This window comes from Lactuca saligna, chromosome 5, assembly GCF_052625555.1.
Source record: "Lactuca saligna cultivar CGN05327 chromosome 5, ASM5262555v1, whole genome shotgun sequence".
Classification (NCBI taxonomy): Eukaryota; Viridiplantae; Streptophyta; class Magnoliopsida; order Asterales; family Asteraceae; genus Lactuca; species Lactuca saligna.
The window spans coordinates 55,346,837-55,363,640 of NC_136421.1; the positions used below are offsets into that span (position 1 = coordinate 55,346,837).

The 16,804-nt window shown below is 33.6% G+C and overlaps 1 protein-coding gene across 1 annotated transcript; it reads left to right on the forward strand.

Annotated features, from left to right (window-relative positions):
- Nucleotides 1-7,094: 7,094 nt before the first annotated feature.
- On the forward strand, nucleotides 7,095-8,502 carry LOC145045303 (serine hydroxymethyltransferase 3, chloroplastic-like). The gene is made up of 4 exons (XM_078993638.1): nucleotides 7,095-7,284; nucleotides 8,018-8,237; nucleotides 8,357-8,371; nucleotides 8,478-8,502. Exons 1-4 carry the CDS (start codon nucleotides 7,095-7,097, stop codon nucleotides 8,500-8,502), a joined length of 450 nt encoding a protein of 149 aa, XP_078849764.1.
- Nucleotides 8,503-16,804: the final 8,302 nt, after the last annotated feature.

Genomic DNA, 16,804 nt, shown 5'->3' on the forward strand with positions numbered 1-16,804 from the left:
TCATATCAATTCATAAGTTCATTCTAGACAAAAGCAACAAAATAGGCTCCTAAACAATTCCAACTTTCTAATTACAAGTATCTAATAACTAAACAAGTACAACAACAGAAATTAGAAAAGAAAGAATCCTTAATCCCTGAAAGATTGAAACATGAAAGAACATCAACCAAAGTGAAAGTAGAAAGCATACCTGATTCGCAAAGAATAGAGGATGACAATTGCAGTAGAATTGTAGTTGTGCAGAACAGCTGAACAACAACAGGCAGCAGCACCGCAACAGCCAGTAGGTGACGGTGGTGAATGGCGAGCCGACAACTTCGATTTAACGATTAGCAATTAGAGATTGAGCGAAGAATTGATAATAGGGCCTAGGGGATTGGGGAAAAAGCTTTACAGATTGAACGATGGTCGATGATTGCTTCTCTATCTCTCTTGAATTGGCTTCTTGGCAAACAAACATTGGATCAGGTCAGGAAGGGCCACATCCCAAAACTCACATTGTTGGGCTTATAATTCTGAAAATTAAACATATATACTCTACTTCTAGCCCAAAATTCAGGGGGGGACCCATCCTAACCCATAAAAGGTGCGCCCTTGAAGAGGTGGTGATAAAGGCTTGATGTTGTGGTGACGAACGATGTGTTAGGTGTGAGAAGTTGACGAGAAGATATCTCAAAGGGCCGGTGGGTGGACATGGGTTTGTGAATAAGACATCAATGGTGAAAATAAACAATGTTAATGATTAGGACTTGATTCAAAATGAATTAAAACCCTAGGGATCAAATCAACAATAAAAATCTTTCAAGGACTCAATCTAAAATTAATGTACCACAGAGACTATTTCTGTAATTTATACTTTTCTGTCCCAAAGTTTTCTTTTAAACCTATTGGTTTGCAATTTTATTTTTATAACGACATGAAAGTTTAATGAATTTTTAATTTTGTTTATATTTAGTTATTAATTTTTTTTCGTGTTTGATTTATCTTTGAATTATTTGAAATTGTTCACATCCATATGACCGGTTACAACTGGTCATAAGGTTAAATGTAAACAATTTCAAATAATTCAGGAGTAAATGAATCATGAAAAAAAAATCCAATAACTAAATATGGACAAAGTTGAAAGTTCATTAGTGTTTCAATTCCTTATCCCTTTTTGTAATCACATCTTAGTTTATTTTGTATATTGGTAGTAATTACTTAGATTGATAAATTTAATATTAGTCACTACGATTTGTTTTGTATCGTATTCATACGGAGTATTACTGTAATATCTTAATTTTGAGGTATTTCCATTTTTAGTCCTTGATATGAGAATTGTGGCAATTGGACCAAAATGACATTTTTGTAAATATGGGACATCCCCACATATGCTGGGCGTATGTAGCAGGATCCCAAACCTTAATTTTTAGGGTTTGGACCCTATTTAAACATCCTTAAGTCCCAAATCGTGTATCCCCCCCCCCCCCAATTAGCTTTTAACCCTATTTCAACCCTATTTTCAAGCCCTAATCCTTTTGAGGCCATTTTGAGCTTAGTGTGTGTTTTGGTGAACTTGAAGGAGCAAGAAAGAAGAGTAGATCATCCTAAAAGTGTGGAGCATCTTGGATCCAGAATCACATCATCTTTGGACACCCTTTGAAGGTAAAAAGCTCTAAACTTGATGAAGTTATGCTTAGATCTAGTTTGGCCATGAAGTTTTTGTTCTTTTGGTTCCATTAGTTTGGTATTATGAGTATGAGCTACCTCAATCCATTTAAGTTGTCCTTTCATTCGTTTTGGTGTGTAGATGCAGAAAATGTGGACTTGGTTGTTGTTTTCCCTTCCATGCATGAGTTTGGATGTCTTAACGGGTTAAGAGGTTAGGATTTTTGGTATTAAGCAGTTAATGGCCATGCAAGACCATAAAGTTGGAAATTTTATGCTTAAGAACAACATTTGATGTCTAGATTTGTAATTTGGACATAAGGACTTAAGAATTAAGCCCTTAATGGGAAGGGAAAGGGGTACCAAGTGGTACGTTGCGCAAACACGATCAACCACCCATCTTTTTGTCTAGAAAAGAGTACACATCGCATACCAGATGAGTACGCCCAATATACTCATATGTATTGAATACGTTTGACTATGACGAACTTTAACCTGATGGTATTTTGGGTATTTTGAGTTGTATTTGAGATTTGTCATTATTTGGTGAATAGGTGACGGGTAGAGCTGATTTTCGGAGTAGAGACCTATTCAGCTATGTGTTCAGTCAAAGAGGTGAGTTTTCCTCATTGGACTTATGGGTTGAAGGAACTAATGCTAGCCCACTGAGTTAATATTGCTATCATGTATTGATCTTTTAGTAGGGAGTCCTAGTATGTAGGATGTTGTTATGTAATAGTGATTTGTAGATCTGCATGTTAGTCTATTTACTAGCTATATGATTATCTTTTATTGTGATATGTTATCTGCTATGTTATGCCGACATAGTATGGATGGGTTGAGGCGTTACTATTTTGTGTCGAAGCCACTAAACCTGGGAGAAAGACAGACATAAGTTGTGGGGACACGGGGCAAGCCAAACTTATGTTGTGGGCTAAGGAGTAAGCCAAACATGAATTATAGGCTCGTAGGGAAGCCAGACTCATGATGTAGACTTGCAGATAATCCAGTCTATTAGTTGTAGACCAAATATGCATGCTATTATATGTTGTGTGGTGGTACATTGGGGGAACTCACTGACCTTTGGCTTACAGATTCAGTTTTATGTTTCAGGTACTTCGAATGACCGGGGCAAGGCGAAGGTGAGATCGTACACATCATTCGATGATATGTTTTGGGAGATTTTATGATGTATTTGATCATTGGAGTATTTGTATTTGACACTTGATTTGATATTGTTTTGGTTGAAAACAATGGTTTCTTTTAAATTATAAATGAAATTTTTTATCGTGATTTTTGGAATGTTACAATTACATAATAGAATATGTAGCATATAATTAACCATATTTTAGTTCATGGCTTTTTTCCTAGTCTATAAGATAAACGATTCAGTAGAGTTTTGTTTTTCACCTGTAAGTGAAAAGAAAACCCATAAAGAAGAAATAATCAATAGAGTTTCACAAAGGCAAAAATATGCATATACAAGAAATAAAAAAAATAAGACTGAAAATCAAAATATATAGAACCAATGTAACGTCCCAAAAATTACAAATATATTTTTATTTATTAAACAGATCAATCAATTAAACATTTATATCGAAAACCATTGAATAATATACGATTTGTTGAAAACCATACATTACTAGAGTTAAGTTTATAAAACTGTGGAAACGAATATATTCGATGCGTGTGTACAGTCCCATTAAGCCCTTCTCATGAACAACCTATAAAGCATTTTATCTACAACTATAAGCATAAAGCTTAGTGAGTTTCCCAGTATAGCACATATTCCATCATACATATAATACGTCCACAACAAGGTCACCGCTCTAACTTCGTGTGGCCAACTCTACAATTAATATGAGTATAATATACATTATAATCATGCATAAGACTAACAGGTCTACTCAAATCACAAGTGAAGGCTATAGCTCAAATCATAGTCTTAAAATCACTTCATACCATGGGCTACCCCCATGGTATTCCCTTGTAATATCAAGGGCCATATCCTAGTCTTACAAGAAAGTATCATGGGCTACCCTAATGGTCTTTTATACAATTACCATGGGTTACCCTCATGGTCTTTCCATGTAATTCCATGGGACAAATCTTGGTCTTACATGAAAGTGTCGTGGGCTACCCCCATGGTCTTTCATACACTTCATCAGGGGCTAGATCCTGGTCTTTTATATAATTACTAAGGTCATATGTAGTCAAGGATCAGAGAAATAAACGAACAAATGATCCACCTGAGAGCGTACAATCATACTAGAACATCATAATAAGGCATTATATCAAGAGTTCTCAAGCTACCCAACTTATACTACATAAAACTTGTAATAGCATTACCACATAATCATGTAACATAAACACCTAACATATACTAGTAGATTCCATATCCTTGGTAACTAGCCTTCCTTTATTACCCCGCCATTGACCATTTCTCAATTAAGCCATTCGATGGTAAAACCTACCTAATCGTGATAACTTGCATTCCCCAGTTACCCTAACCAAACATAACTCCTAACAGAATTATACAAAATACATGCAAGACCCTACCAGTCTAACATACCAGGACATCGAGTGTCCTACACCACACATGTATAACAAGGAGTCATCCTTGATAACTAGCTTGCTCGTACTTCATACCACTATCTAATCATGAAAGGGATATACAATGAGATATGTGGCATAGTGAAAAACTCACCTGGAATGAATAATTGGAGAAGCATGACAACACTCTCACTCCTTGTACTAATCAATCCCACGAGAAGGCTAACATTGAATAAAGATCCTTCCAAAATCAGCAACCCAAATCCTCCAAGTTTGACCCAAAGTCAACTAGTCAAAATTTAACGGTCAAAGGTCCATAAAGTCAACAACCAACCAAGTCATCAAAAGTCAATGGTCAACCAAGTCAACAATCGCTACGTCATGGGCCCTCCTTGGCCATATTGTGGTAATGGCAATTTTTCTCAAATCTTTATTAAGAGCTTAATCCTTACTGATCAAGGCTCAAAACTTTAGATCTATTTCATCTTAATGACGTAATGGATAATGTTTCCAACTTTATCAATCAGGACCTCACCATAAGACAAGAGCATAAGCCCTATGTCCATTAAGTCCTTAATATAACAATAACTTGCTCTAAACATGACTCTTTTCACATTCTTAGAAACCAAAGGACCATTTGAGAGCCACAATAAGATCTGGAGTTCCACAAACTCCAAGAGCATTCAAGGAAGGGACCAAAATTACCTAAAATGGGATCAAACTTGAAACAAGAAGAACAAAGGTCAATATGTGAACATTATGCCTTCAACAACTCAGAAATTTGAAGAGAATGATGGATAAAAGATAGCCCATTGCTTCTTTGCACCAAAATGAACTTCCTTCTTCCTCAAACTTCACCAAATTATAATGAACAAGCCCAAAATCAAGAAAATAAGCTCTTATTCTTCCATGGACACTAGAGTTTTGTTTAGGAAGGATGGAGGTTGGATAGAATGACCTAACCCTAGAGTTAGTGTCATTAAATATGAAGGAAACTCTAGAAATCATAGGCTTAGGTTGCAATAGTTGCCACATCGTGGCTATCCTCATGTCACATCGTAGTGATCACTAGAGACACACATTTTTATCTAACTCATTCCATGTCATGACACTAGAAGAAAACATCCCTTTGATGACACGCAAACAATGACACACACTGAGTTACGATATGCATTTTGTGTGTGTCCTAAAAATAATGTCAGCTTTCTAAAAATTGAAGAATAGAGGGCACTCATTTGTGCATGCCCTAAAATTAGTGTCTAGCAAAAGAATTACAAACACGGAGGACGCTTACCTTAAATGTGTGTCATCTAGAAATGCCGCGTTATAATTTTTTGCTCAAACATGCGTTTTAAAAGGGGGAAAAAGAAATCCTCTCAAATTCTAAAATTTTGAAGTACCCCGCTTCTGCACTCTCTCCTCTGGATTTCCTTTATCTCTCATAAAATCGCATAGAGCCATTCCCTCCGTCCTCCTTCTCTCTAATCCTAGACACAGCCACTGGCCATTCACGATGATGTCTTCTTACCCTTTCCTTCTTCTTTGCTGCATATCGTCGAAGATATCTTCTCCTCCCCACCACCACCACCAACCTGTATCCTCATTCAATTATGATAATTAGGTTTTTATTTGCCTCGTTCAAAGTTTTAGGATTAATAATATATGTGTATTCTATAAAATGCATTTGATTTCTTCAAATTGTAAGAACCTTCAACTTATTCAGCAAATTTAAGTTATATACATGCTTCTTACAACCTCATTTCCTCACTTTATCTTCTTTTAGAGTAAAACATACCACTTTTTTTTATCGATCTTTCTATTTACCAGGTGCATGTGCTTATTGTATCCTTCTTATGTTTTTTGCTTCTTTGACCTACTATTCTTGACTATCCACGTATGATAAAGGTATAACTTTTTTGAATGTTGACCAGAAGGTGTTCGTTTAATGCTCATTTGGTACTCACATGCATATATACATACATACATATATATATATATATATATATATATATATATATATATATATATATATATATATATATGCGTTAAACGAACACTGTTTTCTGAATTGGTTTTGAATGTAGCTTTGTGCTTTGGTGTCTGTAGTTTCTTAGTGTCCGTAAATATGTTTCCGTTTTTGTTAGTTTTCGCCGACAACATGCACGAGTGTTGTTTGTGTTCATAATTAGGCCTCTGTTTGTTTGGTTTTGGTTGATATTGTTTATATACTTCCTTATCTACAATCGAGATTCTATGGAGTGTGTGGAAATTATTTGTTAGTATTAGATTTGGAGTTTCTGTTTGTTGTTATAGCTTTTGCGTATTTATAATGCTTGTACTTCGAGACTCTGTTCATGCCTAATCTTCATTGCGTATTCGAAGCTTACTTGACCGTATTTTTTCTATTGAAAATTGGATAATTGTTGTGGTGAAAGTGGAGTTAGATTAGGGCTTGTAAGAAATGTTGATAAATGGGATGTTGCAATGCATGAAAATGTATGGCATGGTTTTAGAGGCATTTGTACTATGGATGTTTCCTTTTGATAGTGATTGTTACAGATTTGAAGAATCAGATTAAATAATCACTTAATAAAGGTTAATATAGGCATATATTGACATACATATATCTGTATCTGATTATTTTGACTCAAAATAATCACGTACTTTTGTTCAAACTATCAAATTTTCAAACACCCTTACCCTTCTGTGTTTCTTTCTTAAGATCAAAAAAGTTGTAAACTTGTACTGCTTATGTGATTAGTATTTTACTTATTTATTTTACATACACTTAAACTATGTATATGAATTTTTTAAAAGAGTAAGTCCTCTTATTGTTGTTTTCTATTGTGATTCATTGTATGTTAAGCAATATGCATACCTGCTCTGGAGCTATCATGGGTTCCCTTGAACAGTCTGTGTGGATTAAGAAATCAACATTCTTCCCAAAAAGACCTGGTTTCACTAAGTTTCCACATCAGCTGAATCTTGGATCACTCAAGCCGTGTAAATCATCTAAAGTTGAAGGTAGATTGATTACTGGGAACCCATCCACTACTTGTGTCCCAATCACAGTTATTGAAGGAGGTAATTTGTCATAACTTTTTAGTTGTTTACATACATGTTATGATTATAACATAGACACCTAAAAAATAGATCTATAGTACAGACATGTTATGATTATAAGATAGACACCTAAAGAAGAGATCTATAGTGATATTTATTTAAGAGTCAAAATAAAATAATAACATAACCATAATAGATTATAAATCAGAATAAATAAAGTAAATATTTGAAGTAGTTAAGGATATTGAAGGAAGCTCTTTAACAAAAATGGTAGAAGTGTTTGCAAGAATATCTAGATCAGCAGAAATTGAGTAAGTTACATTTTTGTCCCCCGGGTTTAGTTGATTTTTTGCAATTTCCGTCTTACTTGGAACAATGATCAAAACAATACAAATAAGAACCAAAATTACAAGAGGTATATTTTGTGACTGAATTGCAAAGATAAGTTGAACCAAGGGAGCAAAAAGTAATTTCTTAGTAAATTAAAAATTTAGTCCCTGAGTTTAGCTAACCATATTTGTCCTTATTTGAATTATTCTACTGGTGTGAAGAAGGGAAATCTAACAAAATAATTGTTTCATAATTAGATAACAAGTATTTATAAAAAAATTGGAAAAAGTTTAAAAAAAATCTCAAATACATACCAAAATTGCAAAAGATAAAGTTACAAATAGCGGTTAAACTCAGGGACCAAAAATGTAACTGACTGAAATTTGTCAATTTTTAATGATTTTTATAATGGAATGGAATGAAGATGAATTAAATTTGAGTTTTATAGGTGATGGAAATGGGTTTGTTGACCATCAACTGAGTAATGTTGACCCTGAAGTTAGTGCAATAATATACAATGAAAAGCAACATCAGTTTAGAAGCTTGGAGCTTATTGCATCAGAAAACTTCACATCAAGAGCTGTTATGGAAGCAGTTGGATCTTGCCTTACAAACAAATATTCTAAAGGACTTCCTAGAAAAAGGTCAGTATGCTCTTTATATAAAAATCACCACATATTTAACATTTATTCCAAGATGGCCACATGTTCTGTGAAATTGCATATTTTTGTGATTTTGTTTTTTAATATTTTTTGTGAAAAAGGGAGGGGTGGAGAAGGTTTTATGTAAGTTTTTGTGATTATTTCTCTATAAAGAAACATTGGGAACTTAGTTTTTTTTTTTTTTTTTTTTTTAAATTTAATGATACATTGCAAACTTAATAGATATCTTGCTATTATCGGTTCTTAAAACCAATTTATGACTAAACTTTAAAATACTAGATTTTAGTTTATAAGTGATCGCAACTAATGGAAAATAAAATGAAGTCTTATTTGGCGGCTAAAGAACCTCATAACAAGTGATATGAATTTTACAAAAGGTACATGATTTGTTGGATGCATGCAATATTCATGAGACCATGTTTTTATAAATTATAATTGTAAAACATATATAAAACATTTTCTACAAATGCAAGTCATTGTCGTCCTTTTGAAGAACACTCGTTATCATTTGTATGGTCTTAGTGTCACCTGGTCACTTGGTCATTAGAATTGTCTTATGATGTTCGGGGAAGTTTTGTAGTTTCTGGTTTATAAATGGTCACCTTGTCATTGGTTAGTTACAATACTACAAGTTGTTTCAAGTTGAATGACTTGATCAGAATCTTGTGTGATAAAGGTTACGTAAGCATGAGAGGTCCTAGACATACATGGGATAAATATGCAAAGTTAATCAATAGTTTTTTAGGATCCCATAATCTAGGAGTTACATATCGTATGCAATTAGTAATTGCTACCTACGAAGTTTGATTAATTTTATGGGATAAATGTCACCTAGCCATTTACTTGTTGCGTTACTTGAATCCTAGGCTTTAGTAAATTAATTTTTGTATGAAACAATAAAAGATATTAATTTTTAAAGACTAAATATTGAAAATACTAAATGAAACTTTGTTAAATTCTGTTGATAATGGTAAATAATTTCATACCCTGCAAAATCCCTCTCCTGTTGAGTTTCAAGAGATAGTAACATTTGATGGTTATAACTTCTATAACTAGTATAATATCCTGATGTTCTGCTTTAAGGATAAATATAAATTATATATATATATATATATATATATATATATATATATATATATATATATATATATATATATATACTGAAAGATCACATATCTGAATAACCTCTGCAATCCAATCTAGCTGATCATGATACTTTGATGGAAGTATTATTGTGATGATGTTGATGTGTCTCACATCATACTGGGTAATTATGAATCATATCAGATGTCTCATCAGGTAAAGCAAATATTCTATCAGAACACTAGAAAGTGCTTTAAGTCTGTTCAAGCATTGAATAAAGGAAATCTAAGAGAGTGTGTGCTCAAATAGACTTATAGTTCAGTTAAGAGTAATACAACATAAACCCATAAATAAAGAAAGGACAAATTGATTATTGTTCTTTTCTATTGTGGATGAAACTGCTCACTAAAAGAGGAAGTGCTTCTCTAATCTCATTGAGCTAAAGAAGTCTGACTTAGAGAAGGCTTCAGACATCTATACGATAGAACTATTTATTTTTCCATCATTCACTTGAGTATGTTATATTTTAGGTGACAAAAATAATTGATATTATGTGTTGATGATTGGAAGAAATAATCAACTGATTACAAACGAATGGCATTTCATGCCGAAGATATATCAAGTGTTGTTATAGTCTTTATTTAAACAATAGATGTTTTATACCTATTCGTATTGGGACATGTAATAGTTCTAATTCATGAATAAATCTAGATTCACTTATTGTTTAATGGATGTTCACATTCATATTCTAAAACGTTGTATTCTGGGTTAAAGAATATTTTCTCATAAGGTCATTTATGAAGTAAATCTATAAGATTTCGTTAAATTGATAGTTCTGATCATGACACATAAATAATAAAAGGATATTTGATTCAAACTTATCTATGTAATAATCATCATGACTATATAAATATGAAACACATGTACCAACTTCAAAAGGATGGAATTTTTTAAGGCAAATGAGCTTGATTCATTTGATATATGTAAATCCTATTTATATAGGAAGATGATTCGCAAGAGTCTTTATATATTAGTAGTTAAATAACAAAGGCTTGACAAATAATTATACATAAGTGATGTATGTAGTCTTTTCAATCGATAAATAAATTTGATGATAGATACTTAATCAATTTCACTGACGACTTTTATTCATTATTGTTGAAACTTTTTATTTGCTTAAATTGTGTCAAAGTGAAGATTGAAATGCAACTTAATGAGATCCATCATTAACCTTTCATTGTGACAAAGAAAATGAATTTTTGTAAACCAAGTCTTCTTGGAACATCTTAGGAGTTGTGGACTCGATTCACAACTCATTTCGTTTATAACACTCATTCATCATTAGTATGGTTCTTGTAGCACATGATCACCTAATCACTGGGATCTATATTTTGATGTTCAAGGTAGCCTTCGTATTCTATAGTGGGATAGGGTCACCAGGCCACTGGTTGAATGTCAATAGTACACGTTTTTGAAGTGGATAAAACATAGACCTTGCAGTCTATTATATGATGTTTTGAAAGAACTATTTACTTTACAAAATTTTGGAATTATGCTCACTTCAACAAATATATATATATATATATATATATATATATATATATATATATATATATATATATATATATATTCCCAACCAAACAAGTAGATTTAATACTTTCATTGGACTAAGGATGTAATGGTTCATCCTTAAGTAAATGGTATGAAGTTATGGAGCTTATGTTAGACAATAAGCTTAACCACTCTAGCCTCTACTAATTGCATTTATGTAGACTAAATTGTCATTCGATAATACAAGTGCTTAGAAATTTCTTTTTCTAAGTAGGAACATTTTGGAACTTTAAGAGCTAAAGATCCATAAGCTAAATGCATCATAGTTTGGAACTAGCAAGTTTTTCAACCATTGTTGAATCTGCTTAATAGTTTATCAGATACTAATAAAACACATAGAGAAGCATTCGTGTGTGATTATCAAGCAGTGGCTTGATCAATCTTCCTCGATATAGTTTGATTATAAAGAGTTAGTGAGTTTTCAAAGGAGAAAACATACATGAATGAAAATATTCTCAGATTTACACTAACATCTCAAAGTAAAAATCATCTTTCTTATAAGATAATTACATTGTGTGATTTGATTATAAATCAAGATGACTCTTGTGTTTTCTATAAATCTAGTAGGAGCTTAGTAACATTCCTACTCGTATATGTAGTCAACATACTAATAGCTGGAACAAAGATCTGTATAGATAGATCATGGCAACTTAAAGGATTAAGTAAACTTGCATTAATTGTCAAGTATCTTAAAGAGATTAATATAAAACACTCTAAGATAATTTACCTTGTCAAATAACACATGACATGATTTTGAGCATTCTTCAAAATTCTACTATAATGTTTTGAACTAGATAATATGATCGTATTCCATATATGGTTGTAAATGGATTAATCATATATGTGACGATTATGCATAAAATAAGTCGTATGCTTAGATCATGTAGAATGATACATGTATAATCTGAGAACAAGTCATGGTGTGATTTAAAGGAACATCCTAAAGTACTTGCGAGAACTAGAGAAATATTTCTATTCTACGGAGTATTTGAAAGAAAGCTATGTTTAAGTTGTTACCCTTATGTTGAACTTCCAAATAGATTGAGATGACTACCAATCACAATTGGGTGTATCCTCATTATGAATAAAGAGAAAATTACATGCAAAGTGGTTCCATGAAGATTTTAGTTTCAGTTACACATTAGATTTAGAGTACATTCTTGTACGAAGAACCACATACTAAGATGCTAAATGTAGAGTGCATTGTGACTATAAGTAATCCCATTACGCAAGTATTGGTATTTAAGTCATGTTTAAGCATCTAATACATTCTTAATAGTTTTTTCTTTATATATGAGTTCTATATAAAACTAAAAATGTTTGTATTCACAAAGTTTATACATATCAAGTTTGACAAATCTACTTAACAAAGCTCCTTCATTAGCTAAAGCATGAAAGTCAAGCCGAAGCCATAGGGCCTTGTTGATATAAGTATATGTATTTGATTGAAATTTAGTATTTGGATATTGGAACAATAAAAGCAACATATATTGTAATGAGTTGAGATATTGGATATGAGTCTTTCAGTAAATAATAGTTGTGTTCTATATTAGCATGTTTGAATCCTTAAATAACTAGGTTATTCTAAATATCGATAGTCGTTCATAGTTGTGGGAGCATGTATGAGGTAAGACTAATATTAGTGGATTTGTTTATTTTCATGGAGATGAAAACTAAAGAAAGCAGTAGCAAACTTCGAGCAACAACCAAGTGAGTCACTCTACGAGGCATGGGAGCGATACAAGGGATTAATAAGAAATTGTCACCAAAATGATTTGAATGAGCAACAAAAAGTTTCAATCTTATATGATGGGGTCAACGTGATGAGAAGGCAACTTCTTGATTCTCAAGGACCTTTAATAAAGAAAAATCACGATGAGATTAAGGAATTGATTGATGAATTTTCTAAGCGTTCACATGAATACCACAATCCTAGACATGATTGAGCTAAAGGAATTAGGGGTGGCACTTTTGAAGATATGGCAGCTGGTTTGGCAATGCTAAGCACTATGGACTGGAGATTGACTAAGATAGACCAATATATCCATGCTATTCGTGTGGGTTGCGAAAGATTCAATGGTCCACATTTAATAAAAGATTGCCATTTGGATGAGAAAGGGAATAAGAAGGCTCAAGTATGCTACTCTAGTGGAGACAAATATGATGAATATTGGAGGAAGCCAAAGAAACAGTGGTTTCCATATGATGAATATAAAAAGAAAAAAAAATTTAGGCAAACTGGCCGAGACTTTTATTAAAAAGAGCAACCGCCACATGAAAAGAATGTCGATTAAAGTCCATGCTAACTAGATTCATGGAGGCTTTGGAGAAAAGACACGATGTGACCGATGTGGTTATAAGAGAACAACAAATTCTCATGATGGACCAGCAGGCTTTGCTAATGAATCATTAAGCATCAATCCAAAACATCTAAGCTCAACTTGGAAAATTAAATATGTTGGTTTAATGAGCGACTTTCTCCAAAACTTCACAATAAAAAGCATCAACCGAAAGTAATGGTGATAGAAACTGAAGAAGATATTATTTATGAGTTCCTAGAAGCCCTCGAAGTCAAGCCACATCAGCCTGGACCAAAGTCGAAGAAGTCGAAAATTGAAGAAATTATTGTTGCTGAATTACCGACACCATGATGTGGAGCCATTATGAACATACAATTTTTGCAGATACTCGCTTCCATTTCCTTCTCGAGCTGATGTTCATCCTTTGGAGCAGGAACATTTAAAGTTTATGAAGCAAGTGAAGGATATTCCTATAAACACTCATTTTATTGAATCATTGTCCCAAGTTCCTGAATATGCTAAATTTTTGCAAGACTTACTCGATACTCGTCATCAATTAGAGAAGAATTCTAAGGTGATCCTTAGTGAGCAGAATTCTAAAGTGATATTGGGTGAATCACCAAAGAAAATGGTAGATTTTGGATGCACATGAAGACTTATGCTTTAGTTGATGCTGGAGCGAGCATAAATTTAATGCCTTACTTGTTCTATCAAAAGATAAATCTTCTAGATTTAAAGGCTACTAGAATGACGATTCATATGGCTAATAGTTCGGTACCTCATCCTCGAGGCCTAGGTGAGGATATATTGGTCAAAATTGGGAAATTTGTTTTACCAATTGATTTGTTGTTTTGTTTATGAAAGAAGATACCAATGTCCCAATAATTCTTGGTCACCCTTTACTCAATATTGCTAGATCCTTGGTAGACATTCGTGAGTCTAAACTTACATTGAGAGTTGGAGATTAAGAAGTTACCTTTGGAGTGCAAGATGGATTTCAAAATAATTTTGCTCAAGGTGAAGTATTCAACATAGATGACGAAAATGAGCTTGAAGAGTTGGAAAAATTAATGGAAGAAGAAATTCATCCGATTCAACAAGTCAAACGTACAAAGCCAAGAGCATCCATTCCAACAGTTTTTGAAATGTTTTCTTACAAAAATCCAACACCTTTAGTGCATAAGGAGAGAGAAGAAGATGTAGCATTGAGTGATGAGGAAGAGGTTACTTCATAAATAAAATTGCTAACTTTGGAAAAGAAGGTTGAATCTATGGAGCTAAAGATTGAAAAAGTGGAACCTAAACTTGTGGTGAATAAAGGGGTAAAAAGCAAGTTTGAAGAGGGTGAATCTAAGGGTAAAAAGGAAAAATATAAAAAGGCTTATCATAGGAGGGTGCATTCTTACAAGAAACGATAGAAGGATCAAAAGGTGCAATTGGTGATGGAAACTACTGAAAATTCAACGTAAGGCAGCACGCAGTCCGACATATGACTCCAAAAAAAGAAGGGCTTCTCGGGAGGCAACCCGAGCTCGTTTTGCAAATTGTTCTTTTCATTTATGCATTTTTAGTTGAATTTTAAGTTAAATTATCATGCAAGTTATTTTTTTAGAACACAAAAATAATCTACTGTGGGGTTCCTAAGTATTGAGTGGTTAATTTTTATTAGGAATAAATTGAAGTTTTAAGAAAAAAAAATAGGATTTTGGGCAATTAAACTCGATAACACCTCATGGGTTTAAAGCCCGCCTCATGTTCCATTTGATTTGGCCAGAAAACTTTCCCAACTAATAAATTCATGACATGAATTAGAACTTCATGACGCAAACTTTAAAAAGTCATGGGGGAACCATTATATATTACCTCAACCTTTGACCATAACTTAAACAACTCACAAGCTCGGATGAAAAAAAGTAGCAACCCCCACTTCGGATTTTTGCACATTTATTCCACAATTTCATGATTTAGTGTCTCATATCCACCTTTGGTAAGTTCTCCATACATTGTTGTTGTTAATTTCTTCCCATTATATACATTTAGAATCTAGGGTTGTTGTTGGAGTTCAAATGCCCAAATTGAGTCAGTTGGTTAATAAATTCTGATTGCATGTGTGATATACAACATTAGAATAAAATATTAGACAAACCCCAAGTGGAAATTTATGTTCGTTTGGATCCTAGAAGCACATCACGACACGAATAGAATCCACGACAAGGACTTCAAGTCCACAACATGAAATCTGGAAATACAACTTTCTATTTTTTTTAATTCCTAGGTGGTTTGTTTGTTTTGTTTGTTGTTCGTTATTTTCAGATATAATGGGGCCTCATCAAGCAGTTCCTTAGGAGAAAGATCACATTGCTGTGTTAAGCATTTATCCGTTTTACCAATTCCCGCAAAAAACATTTCACAAGCATTTCTCAACAATTATATGAACAGATTAGTGTGGTTGTACAACTGAGAGTTTGCAATTGCCCCAATAATGGATTGGGCATGGATGTGTGGGGGTAGGAATGGTTACAAAAGTGGATAGACATTAAATTATTTATTGGAGTGGGTTTTTCGTTTCCATGTAATGGGTAGAGGAATCTTTTCTCTATTCAAGAACCCGTTTATCGGGAATTATCAGTCGAATTCCTTGCCATGGTGAACTTTGAAGACAAAAGTATCGATCTAAACTATAATCGGGCTTTTGCATTCTGTTTGGGAGATGTATACCGACAGTACATCCTTCTTAAGTTTGCATGGAGAATAGGGCTTTATACTGAAGAAGAGATGCAATAACCCCATTTTATTTTATTCCTACAAGGCTGTGTACAGGACTTTACATAAGGATGGCTAGATGTACAGTTTTAGAGGAGCATTTCAAATCACGAGTACAATTCTCGTGATGCTTGTGAAGGCCAAATCTAGTCTCCTATTTACTGTTTTCTACATCATCTTATCATTTTATCAATCTACCATAAACATCATGGGGATAAGGTTCCTACTCAAAATTTATGTTATCTTTAGAGCATCACTACACCTAGAGTTTTATGTGACCTACCATATATACATGCATGATTTTTGGGAAAGAAAGCTGCTATTTCTCAGTCCGGTAGTCCCATTACGGGTGGATATTTGGTCACCCGACTACCCAGTCTTATGGTATTTTGAGTCCTAATTTTATTAGGAACATTACCCACTTCAAGGACAATGATTTGACGGTCCAATTATTAAGTGTTATGTGGGTGGTGGTGAACACGGGTGGAGGATCTGTGATACCCACAGAAGATGTTGAGAAACCCGTTGGTCAATAAGAAGAATAGTCGCGACCAAGGGGGAGGAGGAATGTACGGGAGCATAGCGAGAGAGGACAGCCAGTGCATCAGAATGCACCAATGGGAGCTGCTTCTTTTGGAGAGGATAATATGGTTAGTTATTTTGATCAAATGACCTTGAGCATTAATTGGATTAGAGGGATGATGGAGAATATGGTCCCACACTCCAACATTACACAACTACCACATTTGGGAGATCTCTGATTTGTCCGATATGGAGTGAGTATAGGACAAG